This window comes from Rattus norvegicus, chromosome 1 (assembly GCF_036323735.1).
Source record: "Rattus norvegicus strain BN/NHsdMcwi chromosome 1, GRCr8, whole genome shotgun sequence".
NCBI lineage: Eukaryota > Metazoa > Chordata > Mammalia > Rodentia > Muridae > Rattus > Rattus norvegicus.
Genome location: NC_086019.1, coordinates 230,346,670 through 230,363,947, shown reverse-complemented (window position 1 = coordinate 230,363,947; position 17,278 = coordinate 230,346,670). Strand labels below are relative to the sequence as shown.

Genomic DNA, 17,278 nt, shown 5'->3' with positions numbered 1-17,278 from the left:
AACAGTCCATCTCTATACTCTTTCAACTATGGAGATTCTTAGGTATGTATGGCAACAATGCCTGTACTCCCACACTTGGAAGGCAGAGACAGAAGGATTAAGAAGTCAAGGCTAGTCTGAGCTACATAGCAAGACCTTGATTGAAGAAAAGGGACTCCTTCCTTCTTTTTCTTCAAACAAGGTCTTGCTATGTAGCTTAGGGAAGGAAAGAAGGAAGGAAGGAAGGAAGGAAGGGAGGAAGGGAGGGAGGGAGGGAGGGAGGAAGGGAGGGAGGGAGGGAAAGTAAATACAGACAGATTCTTATTACCCATGTTCTTGGGCCTTCAGATACTAACTGAGAGTAGAAGTCTGTCTGACAAACGGATTAGACGTTTGTTAATGTGAGAAAAGACCTGAGGGAAAATAGCCTAAAAGTAGGAGACATTTATTCAAGCTCATGATTTCAGAGCTTTTAAGTCTTCATGGTCCACTGGCCCCATTGCTTTGGGCCTAAGATGAAGCAAAACACACATGAAGAAACTGTTCTTTTTGTGGTTAGAAGTGTAGAGAGTAGAAGGAACCAAAGACAGACATATATCTACTGACCTAGTCCAACTTGTACCCACCACCTAGTTTCTACAACCTCCCAATGATGCTATCAAATTACAAATTCATTAATCAATGAATCCACTGATTAGATCAAAGCCCTCAGGATCCACCTATTTACCCAAGCTCTACTTCTGAACACTGCATTGGGGACTACGGCCTCATATACAGATTCTGAAGGGATAGTTCACATCCAAGTTATAACAACATCTTACTTGATGTTCATACACATTTCTTTCACCTTTTCTGTATAAAAAGACTAGAATGTGGCTCAATTAGTATTAGATGAAATATCTAATCTGACCCCTAAACTAAGTGTTCGTGAGTATAGCTTTGCAACATGGAAAAGTAGATGGGTTGACTTGCCCTGTTTGCGTGCTGTCTGCTCAACATGGCAGCAACTGAGTGGGTTATTTCCATCTGGAACATGTTCCAGCCCAAGTGGTTCCAGGAGACAGCTAGTCTGGGCAGCTAGCAAGACTGAAGTAGACAAAGCAACTAGAGCCAAAAATATGGCCAAGGAGGGATGAATCCTAACTGAATCCAAGACTGCCTTAGGTACCATGGTCAAGCTGTGGGCAGTCTTTAGGGAAATTCTGGGCAGCCAGGCTGTTCGAAGATACATGCTCAGGAACTGTCCTCTGAATTCTTTTCCTGACCCATGGGAAAATGGATGCTGATGGAGAACCAACCACTAAGGTTCCCTGAAAGGTTTCCTAGTACAAAGGGCTGGTATGAGGAGGAAGGAAGGCTTTCTTCAGAAGTAAGTGCACAGACTACCCTCAGGCATCACTCAGGGGTCCAAACCTTCAGCTGGTATTGCCAGGGATTACTATCTTTCTATGGAACTTGACAGCTGTCTTATCTGCAGAAACTTGGGATTTTTAAGTGTATAACTAAATGTTGGGTACAAGTAGATTGACTTCCTTATCTGAGCATGGCAAAGCAGATGATTCTTAATCTTGTGGGGAACCCATTGTCTCTATTTATATGATTTCAGTTTTAGTTAAATTGATTTTTCTGATTGGTTGTTTTGATTTGAGAAAGCAGCTCTCATTGTATGTGTATAACCTAGGCTGACCTCAAATTTGTGATCTTCCTGCTTAGGCCTCCATGGTGTTGGGATGTACTACCATAAAGTTTTAATTCTGGCCATGATTTAGTTGATTACAAAATTCTGTTTACCTAGAATACATCTGTATCTAGGTAGGTTCATATCTAACTGAGTTTCCTTGTACCCAAATCCTAATGATCCAAAATCATTAAAATCACCTTTCCCTAAGTTAGTAGAAATTCAGCATCCCCGAGCCATAGGGGAACATAGGAAAGTTGACCTGAGCTGGATAAGAAAACTCCTGTCATGCTGGATGATAGACATGGTTTCCCAGGAGCGCCAAGTTACCTTTGTCCTTCCTGTGGTCAGAGGCACAATGACCATCCTTCGCCCCCAGCTGCAATTCCTCAGAGTCGATTTCACCAGAGAGGCACTGAGTCAGGGCATTGTCACTTCCCAGCCTGGCCTCCTGTAGCAGACACCTGAATGGTGGTTTCTGAGTCATCTTAGCCCTGTTAAATCGGATGATGAACTCGTGATGAGCCGTCCTGGTAAGAAACCTCATGTTACTCATGTTGTCAGTAAATAGTACCCAACTGTGTCAACAAAGAAATACTAGAGAGGAAAAGAAGGGCAAGTGCTTGTGGTCTAGGCTTCCATGGGAGACTTGGTGTCAGCAATCTTGGTAGCATTCACAGCAACCTCCCTGACTTGCTTTGGGCCAGTCACATTTTGTTTTCTGAATGCTCCTTGGACCAGAAATGTGATTGTGGTTTGCCGGGCTCAGCATTGTGAGCATGAAGGGCTGAGGAAGCATTTCAAGTACTAATGCAGGGATGAACACAGTATCCAGACAGCAGACGAGTAACTGTCCTTGACCACCTCATGTCTGTCAACTGCAAAGAAGATGTGTTTGTCATGCCGCTGTGGGTAAGAGATTTCTCCTACTCTGCACAGTAATAACACACTCCAGGGATGGAACAGGTTATTTCAAGTGGGTCTGTCAAGAGCTTTCTATACTCGTTGGAAAGAGATCGTCTCGTCTTGGGCAGAATGATTTCCCTCCTTGTGGCTGTGTCGGTTTGAGTTCCACTAGAAACAGAAACTAAGCTAGAACTGGGGGAGGAGGGGGATGCTTGTGAAGAACTAAGGCAGAAACTGTCAGTGGAGCTCACTGGAAGAGTGGGTACATGGATATAGGAGCCATGGTGTTTTTAGAGTTCCATGACACTGCTGTAACTTCGGCTATTGTCAAAGCGAAATGAATAAAGGAACAAAAATAACAAGTCCGTCCCAGATGTCTTCATCTTTATCCCGATGCTGTCATAGACGAGAAATTTGCATACGCTATGGAAAATCGAGAATGCCCAGTGGCCACAGAAGCCATAATGTGTCCCTGAGTGAAGAGTGCCTTCAGTATAAGATGCAGAGCCTGAGAAACAGGAGAGGCCAGGCCTTCGGCAGCATAGCCTAGCTGTAGTGTCCCTGGCTGCTGGCTCACTGGCTAGCGGCAGTGTGGAGTGACGTGTTCTTGGTAGGAGCACTGTCATGGATCTACAGGTGGCTCAGCTGAGACTGACAAGCCAATTTCAGTGCCTGTAGCAAGCTCCCTTACAGAGCTCTGACCCACCTCTGTGCCTGCAAAGAGAGGTATAAGGACACAAAATCGTACAGTTCTCCCTTCCTGGCAGGACCACCTTGTGAAGGAGTGCTGTTTCGTTCTTACGACATATAACGAGAGGCGACAAGGACGTTTGCTGTTTTTCGTGCTCCTGTGAATTCTTAGTAAATGGACTTGTGTTAGAGTGGAACTGTTTATGGTCACACGCATGCTCCATTATTAGGGTAATGCCCTAGACTGGCTGGACCCTAGGGTTGTATTAGAGGGAGGGGCACTTGGGTGACCTTCTCTAGGACTGATGTCATATTTTGGATACCATCCACACAGGTGGCAGAAACAAAGCGAATGCCCTGCGTGTGAATTGCATATGTTGTGTTGTCCCTATTCTTATTGCTTTCTCAGAAAAATAAGAGAAATTCTTATAAAGCAGGCACTAGATACTGAAAACGAAAATAAAAATTATGGTATATCTGTTCGGAGCTTATAAATAGAAAAAAAAACATTCTATCCAAGCCACACAGAATAGCTGTTTTCATCATAACCTAAATAATTGGATACAGTCGCTAATAATGATAATAGCTTCCCCTTATAAACCCCAGACCATGGGACAAGTATAGTTCTAGATCCATAAATTCTATTGCTGTTTCCTTATAATTGTGTTGAGCAATTATAAAATGCCAGGCACACAATAAGCACTCTACATGCAGAATCTCATTTCATACTCATATCAACTCTACGAGGAATGTACAGCTGCCTGTCTCTGTGAGTTCAACTCCCAGTGGACCAAAAGTATCAGGAAAATGACTGTGTGTGTTACACATTTGCTCACTTCTTTCTTGCTATCACTCACTAAATAGTAAGAATAAAGAATTACATTGTATTAGTATTTTTAAGTTATTTACAAGTGGTTTAAAGTATGTAAAAGGAGCTGAGGATGTAGCTCAGTGGCAGAATACCTGTTTAGCATGCACAAGGCAAAAACAAGCAAGCAAGCAAGCGAGCAAACCAAGTGTAGTGGTGTGTGCCTATAAAAGTGGTGTGTACCTATAATTGTAGCCTTCCGGAGTCAGGGGCAAGAGGATTGGAGATTAGAACCCATCTTGGGCTACATAGCAAGGCTCTTAAATAAATAGATAAGAAATAACTTTTAAAAGCATATAAGATGTGTATAGATTACATACAAATGACAGTCCACTTTGTATGAAGAACTTAAGCATTCACAGAGTTTAATATCCGAAGGGGCTCCTGGATCTGTCTCATCCAAGTAGCAAAAGATATTCTCATTCAAGAGACTCGACGAATTCATAAGCCTGCTCAAGTCCTATTACCTCATCGAGGAAATGGGACTCAAAGTCAGTTCTCTTCGATGGTAAACCAAAGCTCTTTCCTAGTCTCCGTGCTGTTTCTTTTTGAGTCTGTAGTGGGGGGTTAGTAGCCCCAGGTCTGTCAGGTGCTGTGATCACCAGGGTCTATCAACAATGCCATCACAAGTTCAGACTCCCAGACCTTACCCCTGCCTTCGAGCACTCTTAGGACCACTCAAACACACAGTCTGCATTTGACGTGTGTTGTGAAAATATGCTCAGGTGTGTCTCTCCATGCCCTTTAAGAGGCTCGGGAAGGATCACATCTGACATAGGGATGTATTAGCCTGTGAAAATGCAAACACTGAACATGACACATCTTTCCTGTGGGGATAACTTACTTCAATGGAAAGTAAAGGGATATTTAAACTGTGTCTCATCTGGCATTTGCAGGGTGCAATAAATGCCTGTGTCCCTCTCTAGCTACGACACTTACACACTCCTAACCAGACTTCCTCCTCACGTCTTCCAACGAATTGTGTTGAAGTGAGTCCTAGAATGTCACGGGTCCATCTGCAACTTGCCAGCCTGTCTTACCCTCTATTCTGTCTGTGTGATTTCCAGGCCACTACATGTACGTGGACTCTGTTTATGTCAAGCACTTCCAGGAAGTGGCCCAGCTCATCTCCCCAATGACCACAGCCCCCATGTCTGGCTGCCTCTCATTCTATTACCAGCTTCAGCAGGGCAATGACAATGTCTTCTCTCTTTACACTCGGGACATGGCTGGCCTATACGAGGAGATCTGGAAAGTGGACAGCCCAGGCAATGCGGTCTGGAACCTTGCAGAGGTGGAGTTCAGTGCTCCTTATCCCATGGAGGTAGGTGAGCCTCAATCTGGTCTCACAAAGAGATGCTACACACACACACACACACACACACACGCGCGCGCGCGCGCGCGCACACACACACAGAGGTCACTCCACTGTACATTCTTACCACCCTCAGTCCTGACTTTGAAGATAGGTATACATTGACTTTATTTTTTATTTTCAATTTAGAAAAAAACATTGTACCTAGGAACTGAACAAATCTTTTATCCCAGTACTTAGGAAACAGAGGCAGGCAGAGCTCAGTGAGATCAAGGAAACCCAGTCCACAGAGAAAGTCCCAGAACAGTAAGGGCTTCATAGAGAAACACCATTTCAAAAAATAAAAACAAAACAAAAAACGTTGCGCCAAGGAATGTAATAAAATGTGATGTTTTGATTCATGTAGACAATGGATGACAAATCATAATAGCTACCACGTGTATCACCTCAAATTTATTATTTGTTGGTATTGGCAGCATTTAAAATCCTTCTAAGTATTATGAAATGTACAATATAACATTATCAATTATAGTTGGCCTACTGTGCATTAAGAACCAAACTGTACTATTTTAGCATAATTGTAGTTTTGTATCTACAGACCAATATCCCCCTTTCCCTCCTGCTCCTGAAGCACTGGCTGCTATTACAATCTTTTAGAGGGAGGGAGCTGGAGTGATCACATGACTCTAGGCCAGACTAGGGCAATTGATCTCTTGGAGCTGTAACTACAAGCATATTCTTCTGGAGCACCTGGCCTGTTATGTGGGTGCTGGGATCCAAACCGTAGTCCTCCTGATTGTGGAGCAAGCACTCTTAGCTAGCGAGGCATCTCTCCAACCCTTTAATGCTTTCCTTCCCTCTCTTTCCGCTTCTCAGTTGCCTCATTTCCTTCCCTTCTGTATCCCTTTCTTTCCACTCTTATTATCGTCATTTCTATCAAAATTATTGTTCTGAGGATAAGTGTGGAAGTCAGTTCTACCAGCTGAAATTCCCGGTGCATGTCCCCTCTGATCTTGTGCTATAGCCACGGAGGGTTCAAAAGGGGAGCTCGGAGTCAAGATGACTCCTTCCAGGATCTCCACCCAGAATCCCTAATCATCCGGGATCCTTTGGCTTCTCCCAGATGGAAATCTGGGTAGGCAAAGATCAGCTTTAGTTTCCCTCTGGTTTGTGCAGCAGTGATGGGTAGCAGAGGTAGGTGGGGCACCAGCAACAACAGCAGAAGGAAGCAGCCTACAATTCTTGTGCCTACCTCTAGTATCCTGACCCTGAGCCCTATAAATGTTACCCTTGCCTGTAGATCAAGGAAGTCACTGTCCTCAGCCATTCGTACCAGCCAGTGTTGTAGCTGAGACCCAGTGTCCCAGACCTTTGGTCTCAAAGACTTGCCAGGTCTCTGCATGTTCTCTTCTGTGGACTGTGACATTTTATCCCTCTTCACTCTTGGCTTTCTGCCTTCTTGCCCCAACCCCAGACTCCCCCATATCTCTATTTTTGCAGCCCTTTTCTTGCTGCTGGCCACTCTCCAGCTGCTTAAATGCTGATTCTCCAGCTGCCAGGAGCCAGCTGCCTTCCCCCTTTACAGCTCAACCTCCTTACTGGTCACCAGTTATGGTTTAAAAACCATCACCACCACTCCGCTGTCTGCCGCGTCTTTCTTCATGTTACTCACTCAATAAAAGAAGTGACTGGAGAACAGCTTTTTTATTGGGTCTACAGCAGGAAGGGAGGTCTCACAGCAGAAAGTCTCCAAACCGATTCCCTAAGTGAGCCTGGGCGACCTGTTTATGGCTGGGGAAGCCCTGTCTCTTGGCACCAACCACAGCCTTGCCTCTTTACCACCAGTCACAGAAGCCACCAAGGGAGATGCACCTCAGTAGAAATGGCTGTAAGGTCATCTAGAATTCCCTGAGACACGAGAAAGCAAAAAGTCTGGTACAAACTGTCCAACAGCCCCGGATGAAGCTGTGCCTTCAAAAGACAGGACAATCTTCTGTGATCACGATGTAGTTTTCTCCTCCGGGCGTTCAAGCCAGCCAGCGCTGGCACAAGGGTAGTCTGGCTGGTTATTCAACTGATAGCCCTTTGGCTCTAAGAATCCAGACAGCAAGAGAAGAATCCCAGAGCTGCTAATTGGAAGATTAGATTACGGTACTCAGCACCTTTGCTTAGTTACAGGAAAACACACACCACGTCAATTTTGAAGAATTTTCTAAGCAAATAAACAAAAAAATCAAAAACAAAAAGTCCATAACTTTCTTCATTGCAACAAAAACAATGTTATAGAATCGGACATAAACTTAACATTATTTGAAACGAATCTTTGTGTTCTTATCTTACAACATTTTACCGTTATATACAGGATAAATATCCCAAGCAAAAGAATTAGAAAAGTCAAAGAAACGAAACTAAGTTTAACAACAGTGGCAAATACAACTGACTTTATGGTGTGTGTTGCTATAGACCTTTCTTTAAGCCCATATCCAAATCCATAGCTCTGGCCGTGTGTGTCTTTCAGAACTTGTAAGTATGGTCCATGCTTACTGCCCACTGAAGTACATACATAAAATCATGCTCATATCCACAGAGGACAAAGGAGAAATGTTCAAGAAGTCTGACATCTTTTTTCTAGGTCACACAGCTGAGCGACGCCAGAGAGCTTAGGGGACTTCCTAGACTAAAATCTAGTACTCAGCTGTAGGAAGAGCTTCAGTCTATCTGAGGTCCCCCCCAGGCTGCAAGCTGGGGGTGCAGCATCATAGTTGCTCTGCGTGTAAGACTGGTTTGAACATTTGCATCTAGCTATAAGGAGAGCTTAGTTGCCATGGTATTAATACCCACCACCCCGTTTCACTTCGTACTTTCTGATGTATCTTCGCCAGTTCCCTTTAAAGAACAGAAATGGCTTATTCCTCTGGCTGCTTTTCAGTGGCGCCATCTGCTAGCCTGCTGCAGAACTGGAGAAGGCTGGCTCGGTCTCCATTTCCAATGTGCTCTGTCTGCTGCTGGTGTGCCTGACACTCCTCCACCTCCTTCATATCCCTCTCAGCTCCCTAACCCCAAACAGCCCCAGAGAGAGCACGGTGCCTTTGTAGAATGTGTGCTATTTCCTGTCACAAAGTCTGGCCAGGCTTTGATTTGCTCTTACAGCCCAGTGGAAATTTTTCTCTGACTTTGGTCGCAAGAAGACAAAGAAATGCTGCCCCAGAACATATTCCTTCTATTAAAATCAAATGAGTCACATGTTAGTGCACATTCAGGCAAGCATGTGTATACACATGTGCACGCACATGCATGTACACACCCGTGTGTGTACTCATACATACACAGATGGTGTCTTCTTTATCAATTTCTTTTGTACAGCATAAACTCTTTAGGTAACATTTGCATGAATAGAGTGTTGCTGAATTTTTTTTATAAATCGGCACTGGAAACTCATCTTGCTGAGTACTATTAACCGTACCATTCATCTTTGGACCCACATGTGTGGGATTTTGCTCCACTAGTCTGAGTCTGTCATTTGGGTTGTTTGCTCTTACTAATTGCCAAGAAAAGGAATTGGCCCTGGAGCAATCAGTCAATCCAATGTCCCCACTTTCAAAAGGAAAATAAACATGGATTTTTCTGAACAGAGAACCCTGGCATATGGGCTGTGATTGCAGACCCATGTTGGAAAGGGCTTCTTAATCTCTCTGTTCAATATGAACAAAGTCTTTCCCCTTCCTCTAACAGTCCCAGTGTCTTTGTGCTGGAGGTGGGAGGAGTGTACACATCAAATTTTCCCCTTTTATAAAGACTACGAAAATATCAGGCCTTTGGAACAGAGCCCCATCCTTCTACGGTATGATGGCATCTTACCATACTCTCCAATGGGGTCACAAACTGATTTCCTAGGCATTAGGACCCTGGGTAGCAGCAGCCTCCTTTAGATAGATTTGCCTTCTGCACTCTCAAGAGTCCGCATCACAGACTTCGTGCAACTTCATGTGTTTATACCTCCCTGGCACTGGCCTGCATTTAAGTTTGAAGCCGTGGCCCGCAATGTGCCTCAGCGGCCACCTCACAGAGCATAGACTGTGCGCCTGGATTGTTTTCCTTACACAGCTTGGGCCTGTGCTGATCACACCTGATGCTTTATTGTCTCAGAGAGAAAGTTCAAAGTCAGTGGGTGGGAGACGATAAAGCAAAGCTGTCGCTGCTCCATGGTCTTCATAAATTCATTGGAACATGGCTAGAAAGGCCTAGTCACAGCGCTCGTCTCTGACTACTGTGTCCTTGCCCAGGCTCTCGTCTGGAGTGCCGTGGGGCAAGGGGCACAGACAGATTAGAGCTTAGCTTCCTGTAGATAATGGAAGAACCTAATTTATTTTCTTCACCGACTTTTTCCTGTAGGCGATGATCATGTTGTCAATCAATTCTGGAATCTGTCTGAAATGTCTTGGGCATGCTAGTTGGTACTCAAGGAATAGGGGATAGGATGCCCAGTAAATACAAATTTCAAGTGTCCTGGTCCATTATGGCTGGGTTGTTACAACAAAATACCATAACCTCAGTGTTGTATCAACATCAGAAATTCGTCTCCCAGAGTTGGGAAACTGAGAAACCCAAGATCAACATGCTAGCAGGGTCATCTTCCATGGTGTCTCCACATAGAAGAAAGCTTCTTGGGACTCCTATCATTAAACTCATGAATGAGGGCTTCACCCTCGTGGAGCTAATCACTTCCTCAAAGGGCTCACCTTCAATATCACTGAATTGAGGATTAGACGTCAGAAGATAATGTTTCAGCAGGCAAACAGAATGATTTCATTTTCATTGAAAGAGGCTGTGGGTTGAGAGGAGTACTGACCAAACACTTACATGTTGGAAAAGACTTGCATGAGTCCTTGTCACTTGGCCTCAGTTGGTTTGATCTATGTGTCACTTTTAATCATGTAAGAGCAAGGCAGTATGTAAATATATGCTGAGCTGTCATTTTCCTTCCCAGGTTATTTTTGAAGTTGCCTTCAATGGTCCCAAAGGAGGCTATGTCGCCCTGGATGATATTTCTTTCTCTCCTGTTCACTGCCAAAATCAGACAGGTGAGTCCTGCTTACTCTTCCTCTTCTGGAATGTGCCTGCCTCACCAGATGCCCAGAGTTGGCACTTGTTTTATACTGCCTTTAATTGTCCCACCTTTTGTCTTACCTTGTCTTTAAAAGGTCATCAACGGAATATATCATTTTTGCTAAACTGTTACCCTCTTTCAACCCACATATAGTGGATTTAATTTCATTGATACTGTGCACAAGCTTTCATGAGGCACTTTCCCCCTCCCAATTAGCAAGAAAAACTTAAATATTAATTTATCTAAATTCATTTACTTCTCTAAATAATACCTTGGTTCCATAAATGGGTAACTCAATAGACTGAGGGAGGGAACCCTTACAACCTACTGGATAGAATTATAAAAACTCTAATTTATAAATCTCCAAGATTCATAATGTCCTTACTCATATATACTATATATATTAGTATTCAGTAGATATTTCTGGAATGGCTTTGGCTAAACAATAAGTACTGTTAACTTAATTAACTTCTTTTTCAAAGTGAACACTCACAAAACTTTTATCAGGGCCAAAATTAAAATTCCATAACTTGGATGTTTAAAAAGAGAGGGAAATCTCTACTTTCTGGGAAAATGGGTGAACACAAGTGTTTTACAATAAGGATGGCAGTTAAATACACAGTTAAATGCAATTGACCTTACTGTTCGGTCAATTCATCTCCTCACAACACCCAGGGCGACACTGTGCCCATCCCATCTTACTAACAAGCATTCTTTCTGTATCTGGGGCATGGGAAATCATTATGGAAGCTGACCTTTGTGGCCTGACTTTCTCTCAAGATAGAACTGGTCTGTAATATGCTTTTGGCTATATCCTATCAAGTAGACTAAGATAACATTAACCACTTGAGCTAAATTCTTATTCCCAAATTAAAGAGAAGCCTAATTTGCTGAAACTAAGGACTTTTTGTGGTGGTTTGAATGAAAATGACCCCCATAAGCTCATAGGGAGTGACACTACTAGAAGGTGTGACCTTGTTGGAGGAAGTGTATCCCTGGGATGGGCTTTGAAGTCGAAATGCTCAACCCTGGCCCAGTATCGCAATCTCTTCCTTCTGCCTAAGGATGTAGATCTCTAAGCTATTTCTCCAGTAACATCTCTGCCTATGTACCACTGTGCTTCTTCCTATGGCAATAATGGACCAAACCTCTGAACTGTAAGCCAGCCCCAGTGGAATGTTCTCCTTTACAAGAGTTGCTATGGTCATGGTGTCTCTTTGAAACAATGAAACCCTAACTAAAACATTTGTTGTTGCTGCTGCTGCTGCTGCTGCTGCTGCTGCTGTTGTTGTTGTTGTTTCACTAATTCTAGTTTTTTCTTTTTTTTTTTTTTTTCGGAGCTGGGGACCGAACCCAGGGCCTTGTGCTTGCTAGGCAAGCGCTCTACCACTGAGCTAAATCCCCAACCCCCCTAATTCTAGTTTTTTAAGGGGAGTTAAATGAGACCATCTCAATCCACACAGGGAGGCAAGTACACCACCTCCTAATCAACCCAGCTAACTCTGTGTAAGGCGAGATGTAGAAGTAGCCAGGAGGTAACAAAGGCAACTTTGCTGGTGCTTCAAAAGAGATACAGAATGTGTGTTAGCACTTCCCCACATCATTGGTCTGACTGGTGAACAGGAGGGAAAAAAAGATTCCAGCAAAATGAGGCTACTTGAGAGAAGTGTCTCCTCAGTGTGTAATTCACTCACTTAAGCTGATTTCCCTGCAGAACCCACGTGGTTTTTTTTCATACAGTAGACTATATTGGCCTTTAGAATTCCTTATTATGCCAACCTTTTAAAAATTCTTAATCGCATCGTTTTAGTATTATGAGCCGAGGACCAGGAACCCAGATTCTCATCCCTTTCTTCACACCCATAAGCTGTGTGATCTTGTCAGCTAATGAGGTTGTCTAAAAGGCATCCATTCCTAAGAAGTTCAAAGGTCAGAAAGCAAGTGATTACATGAGGACACTTTCTGACAAGCTGTTTCAAAGGGTTTCCTTTTCCTACCAACTGATACTCAGCGGCTTGCATCTGCATCCGCCTCCGGTTCCTCCCTATGCATCCAGCACACCCTTCATATGCCCCAGCCACTCAGTGTCTTTTATCTTCCTTTGACCCAAACTGCTCAAACTAGCTGTGAGCAAGGACTTTGCCTCCACCTCAGATGCTGGGTAGCTCCATGAAGGTCCCCATCGTCAGCTTTCAGATGCTGCCTGAATATTCTACATAAAGCAGATTTAGTCGATGATCTCCACTTTTGAAACTTTCTATCAGATCACAGACAAATCATTTTTAAGACGGAGTATTTATCAAGTGAAGAAAATAACAAGAAAACCATGGATAGAAGGGATTTATGCTTAAAGTTGTGCTTTATTAGGGCAGTTTGAGGTTCAGCCAAGTGGTCAGAAGTCACAGCAGTAAGAGATACATTCTTTCCCCTCTATGTATCACTGTCACTCAGACTTCAGAGTTTACATTAAAAGTCATTGTTGGTATTACATGTTCCATGGGAGTGGACATGTTCATAATGACGTGTGCCCACCCTTACAGTGTAATACAGGCTCACACACACACACACACACACACACACACACACACACACACACACACACACACACACCACCCCTGAAACCACTGGCTTTTTCCTCGTCTCCCTAATTTTGCCTTTTCCACCATGCCTGTGGTTGTGAAGTCATACAGTATGCAGCCTTTTCACACTGGCTTCCTTCATTTAATATTGCACATTTATGTCTCCTCCAGGCCTCTTCGTGACTCTATAGATCATTTCTTTTTAGCACTGAGTAATGTTTCATTGTCTAAATAAACGTGACACAGCTCACGTGCCTGTTCGCCAACCGAAAAGTACCATGGCTGATTCTCCACGTCAGCTGCTCTGAACAAAGCTGCTATAAACTTTTGAATTTCAGCACTACCTCTGCCCCTCTTACAGACCTAATAAAGGAGTTCAGATTCTCTTGCAGCTACCTAAGGCTGCTGCTCTGAGCTTCATAACTGATGAGTGATTTCACCAACCTGATCATCTCTTTGTGCCAGGGTTTTAGGAGTACCTCGCCATCTCCTGAGGTGCACAGCTGGCTATACATTTTGAATTCTTCATCTGTTTTTCATTACCAGGTAGAGAGAGGTTGGCTAAGAATTGAGATGGTGGGGTTTCTTCTGCTCTCTATTACCAATGGGAGAATGCTGAAGGGTCCTGGTGTATGTGACATCATATTAATTTCTCTCAGGCTTTGTCTCCTGGCCTTAAAGATATACACACCCTCGTTCTGGCAGAGGTGGACAGCGCAGCATGTGGGTGACTCACCAGGCTTAGAGCACTGCAGTCCTCATTTCCTTCTCTACTCTCAAGTTTAGACATGTGACCTGAAATACCACCATGTTCCAGTTACATGGGAACAGTTTCTTCTCATTCTTTTTCTATAATGTGCCATTTGTCACTACCAAAATAAAAAAAGGAGAGAGAGAGAGAGAGAGAGAGAGAGAGAGAGAGAGAGAGAGAGAGAGAGTGTTGTGGAATGTGGGAATTCATGAGGAACTCCCTAGACTCTTTTCTCAGATCTCCAAAGTGATAGCATTAGGCAGGGCCAGCATTGGCCTCATCGGGCCTTGAAGAACACTATACTTCTTTATGTATTGAATTTTTTCAATATGTATCGTCAGTGCAACTGTGGAATAATTAGTAAGTTCATGAAATTTAATATTGATACAATGTTACCAGTTCTCAAAGCATGCAACAGGGTTTTTTTTTTTGTCTGTTGTTTGTTTTTTATAGCTATGTGTTTTTCTGGGTCAAAACTAAATCTTGGGTTCCTCGTAGCATTTGGTTGAATGATTCTTTTGACCATTTAATCTGGCTCTGTTCTTCTGCCCACGTGAGTACTTTCTCGGTTTGAAAATTAACTGAGAACATAGTCTTGTCCTGAACAGCCCCGAGTTGCCAGCTGGCTGATCCCAGAACGGAGGTTTCTGTAGAGACAACTTTCCAGCTATACAAAACAACACACTTTATCTCTCTGGCCCTACAGTGTCCCAACTGTCACCGATCAGTCTAGGCTCATACTACACATCGCAAACTGCTGTGGTTACAGCCCCTCTAACTCCAGAGGGCAGCCTAAGTCCTGTGTCAATAGGACCAACCATTATTCCCAAAGGAACAGGACTCTTTCTTACTCCAGCTCATCTGGGCAGTCTGGGTCAAAGGGACACTTGTGGATAGCAGGACTCAGCAAAGCCCAAACAGCAGCATCCTCTGAAAAGCCCAGTGTGACTTCGGAACTGTGTGGTTTCTGGTAAGGGCTGCTTTTCCTCAAGAGCAGCAGCCCCCACAGCTAATGGCAATCATAACTGCTCTGATGCACAGACTAGTCACCAAAGGAGAATTATCTCTGGAAAATACCATTGCTAAAACACACCTTAGAACTTAAGAGCCTCTTTTAAAATTCCTCTCCTTTTTCTTTCTTTTAAATGTTGTAGGAGTCAATTTGAAAGTTTCGAGTAAATGTTCACAGCCTTTACGTTCTCAAAGGAAATCCCTTCTGAAGCTAGCGCTTGTATATTTCTGTAGATAATCTGATCAGAGCTCCTTGCTGCCCTCCTTTTAGAGAAGAAAAGAACAATTTTCCTGTCATGTCAAAACACTGTTTTGATGATAAACCTGTCAGCCTAGTTTGCTGTGAGTCTCTCCCTTGGTCTCCCTGGCACGAATGTAGCAGTATCTGTCGAGTGTTTGATAGCGTCCTCTGAGAATCCCGGGCTGACCGCAACTTTGGTTCTCATTTGCCCAGGGCTTCCTTTCAGTGCTGTGGGAACAAGCTGCGATTTTGAGAAAGACCTCTGCAACTTTTATCAAGACAAAGAGGGTCCGGGTTGGACCAGAGTAAGAGTCAAAGCAAACATGTATCGGACAGGAGACCACACGACAGGAACAGGTGGGTCAGAGGCCTGTCAGGCCACACATCCTGGGTTCTCTCCCATTCTGCTAGCCTCCTGCCAGAGAAAGATAAGAAAAGAGGGAGAACAAAGAAGTAACAATTGGTGATGTTTGGCCATTTTTAAAAGTTGTAACTCAAGACACTATGCTACCCAAAGAATTTGCCAAGAATTATTTCCAAAGAGAAATCTTTGGAAACTGTTTTGCTCTTCATTTCAGATAAAAGGCTTTTTTTTAAAAAAAAAAAAATCCATTTGCATTTCAATGAACAAAGGAAGTAATAGATAAATATATAGACAAATTAACATAATTCCAAGCGTAGCAGGAGTGTCTGAGACAAGGGGAACTTGTCCCCTTCTCTCTTAGTTTCTGTAGTTGGGGCTGAAAATTAAACAGATGAGAAGCAGGCTACCAAGAGAAAAAATGTGACATTCTAATACTGTATTTTTAAACACATGTGAAGACCTTCTCGGGGGAAATAAAGACTGGAAAAATACATAGGCCTGGAAGCTTATGTGTCATTTTTAACAGAGAATGGTAAAGTTGTGGAAAGTAGCAGGACAAAGGAAAGGGGGAAGAGAGTAAACTGTGAGATGGTGACTGGGAAACCTGTGGAGGAAAGTAACGAAAAAACAAGGGCTTCATACTGGGTTTGCTTGTACAGATCCATTTCCGTATAGTCTCAGTCTCTACTACACTGACTTCCTGAACAGGATGTGAGCCTGGCTCATAGGAAGTGCAATGGCCCGCTTCAGATAGAAAGTGAGTGGGCAGAGAGTCCTTTCCACCTCTACTGTCCTCCGGTGCCTTCAGCTCAAAACCATATGTGTGCCAGAGTGGCGTATTTGGGGTGGTCTGTTCTGATGGCCTTCGGTGCTCTGAGAGGGAATAGAGGAAGAAAATTTTGGCTGGGGACTTAAGAGTAGGCTCTATCGAGGACAAGATTCTGTGAGGTCTCTCAGTGAGGAGACAGTGACCACACCCACTGGTAGGCCGCTCAAAGGGAGAGGAGCAGCGAGGAGGATGGAGAGGATAACGGATGGACTGCAGGTTTGGAAGAGCAGAGTAAGCACTGGGGGTTATTAGAAAGGCAATAAGAAGCCACTGAAAGGCTTTGAACACGAAACAGAAAGATGATATTCCGATTTCGAAAAATGTCTGGCTGTTGTGTGGCCACCCATATTTGTCCATCGCCCTCACAAAGTACCCCAGACTGGGGCTTACACACCAACTGCTTTCTGTCACATCATGAGGCCGGAAGTCTGGAATCCAGGGGCTGGTGAGACTTTTCTGAGTGTCTGGCTTGCAGACAGCAGTCCCATCTCTGTCCACACAAGCCCTGTCTGTGTGGGGAGAGAGAATAAGCCCCCTGACTCTCCTTACACCGATGAGCTTTTTGTTTTTTTTTAAGTACTTAGAGCAAACCCTGACCGGCCATGAAGAGAACTCATTGAGAAGAGATCAGAAAAGGGAGAAACTGTGGTGTTCGGCCTGACTTCGCATACATAGATCCACTTTAACTTGACCGAGTGGGTAGCATTGGTAGTAAGGGGACCATTGCTGCTAGGAATTCCCTCCTGTTATTTAGACCTAAGAAACGAGGAAGTTGAACACAGCCGCAGCATCTGGGAGCATCGGCGCCCGACTGGTCAGAAACATGATTTTTCAGGGACGGGTTTAATATCTAGGTATATCAAGAGAAAGAACAGTGTGTTCTGCCCAGAACTCTGAGGATGCCAGGCCAGCCTGCCTTCCCTCCTCCTGATAGGCCACCACAGACGGAGCAGGGGAAAT

General features: G+C 43.9%; 2 protein-coding genes across 3 annotated transcripts in view; one reads left to right on the top strand and one right to left on the bottom strand.

Moving 5' to 3' along the window:
• Positions 1–17,278, bottom strand: part of LOC120100003 (40S ribosomal protein S12-like) — a 673,396-nt gene that overhangs the window by 312,946 nt on the left and 343,172 nt on the right. The gene's annotated exons all lie outside the window — the stretch shown is intronic.
• Positions 1–17,278, top strand: part of Mamdc2 (MAM domain containing 2) — a 152,533-nt gene that overhangs the window by 79,067 nt on the left and 56,188 nt on the right. For both annotated transcript variants that reach the window (XM_039101390.2, XM_063281029.1), the window contains exons 6-8: positions 5,189–5,445; positions 10,424–10,517; positions 15,339–15,482. In XM_039101390.2, the coding sequence (XP_038957318.1) occupies positions 5,189–5,445; positions 10,424–10,517; positions 15,339–15,482 (495 nt within the window). The remainder of the gene's footprint in view (positions 1–5,188; positions 5,446–10,423; positions 10,518–15,338; positions 15,483–17,278) is intronic.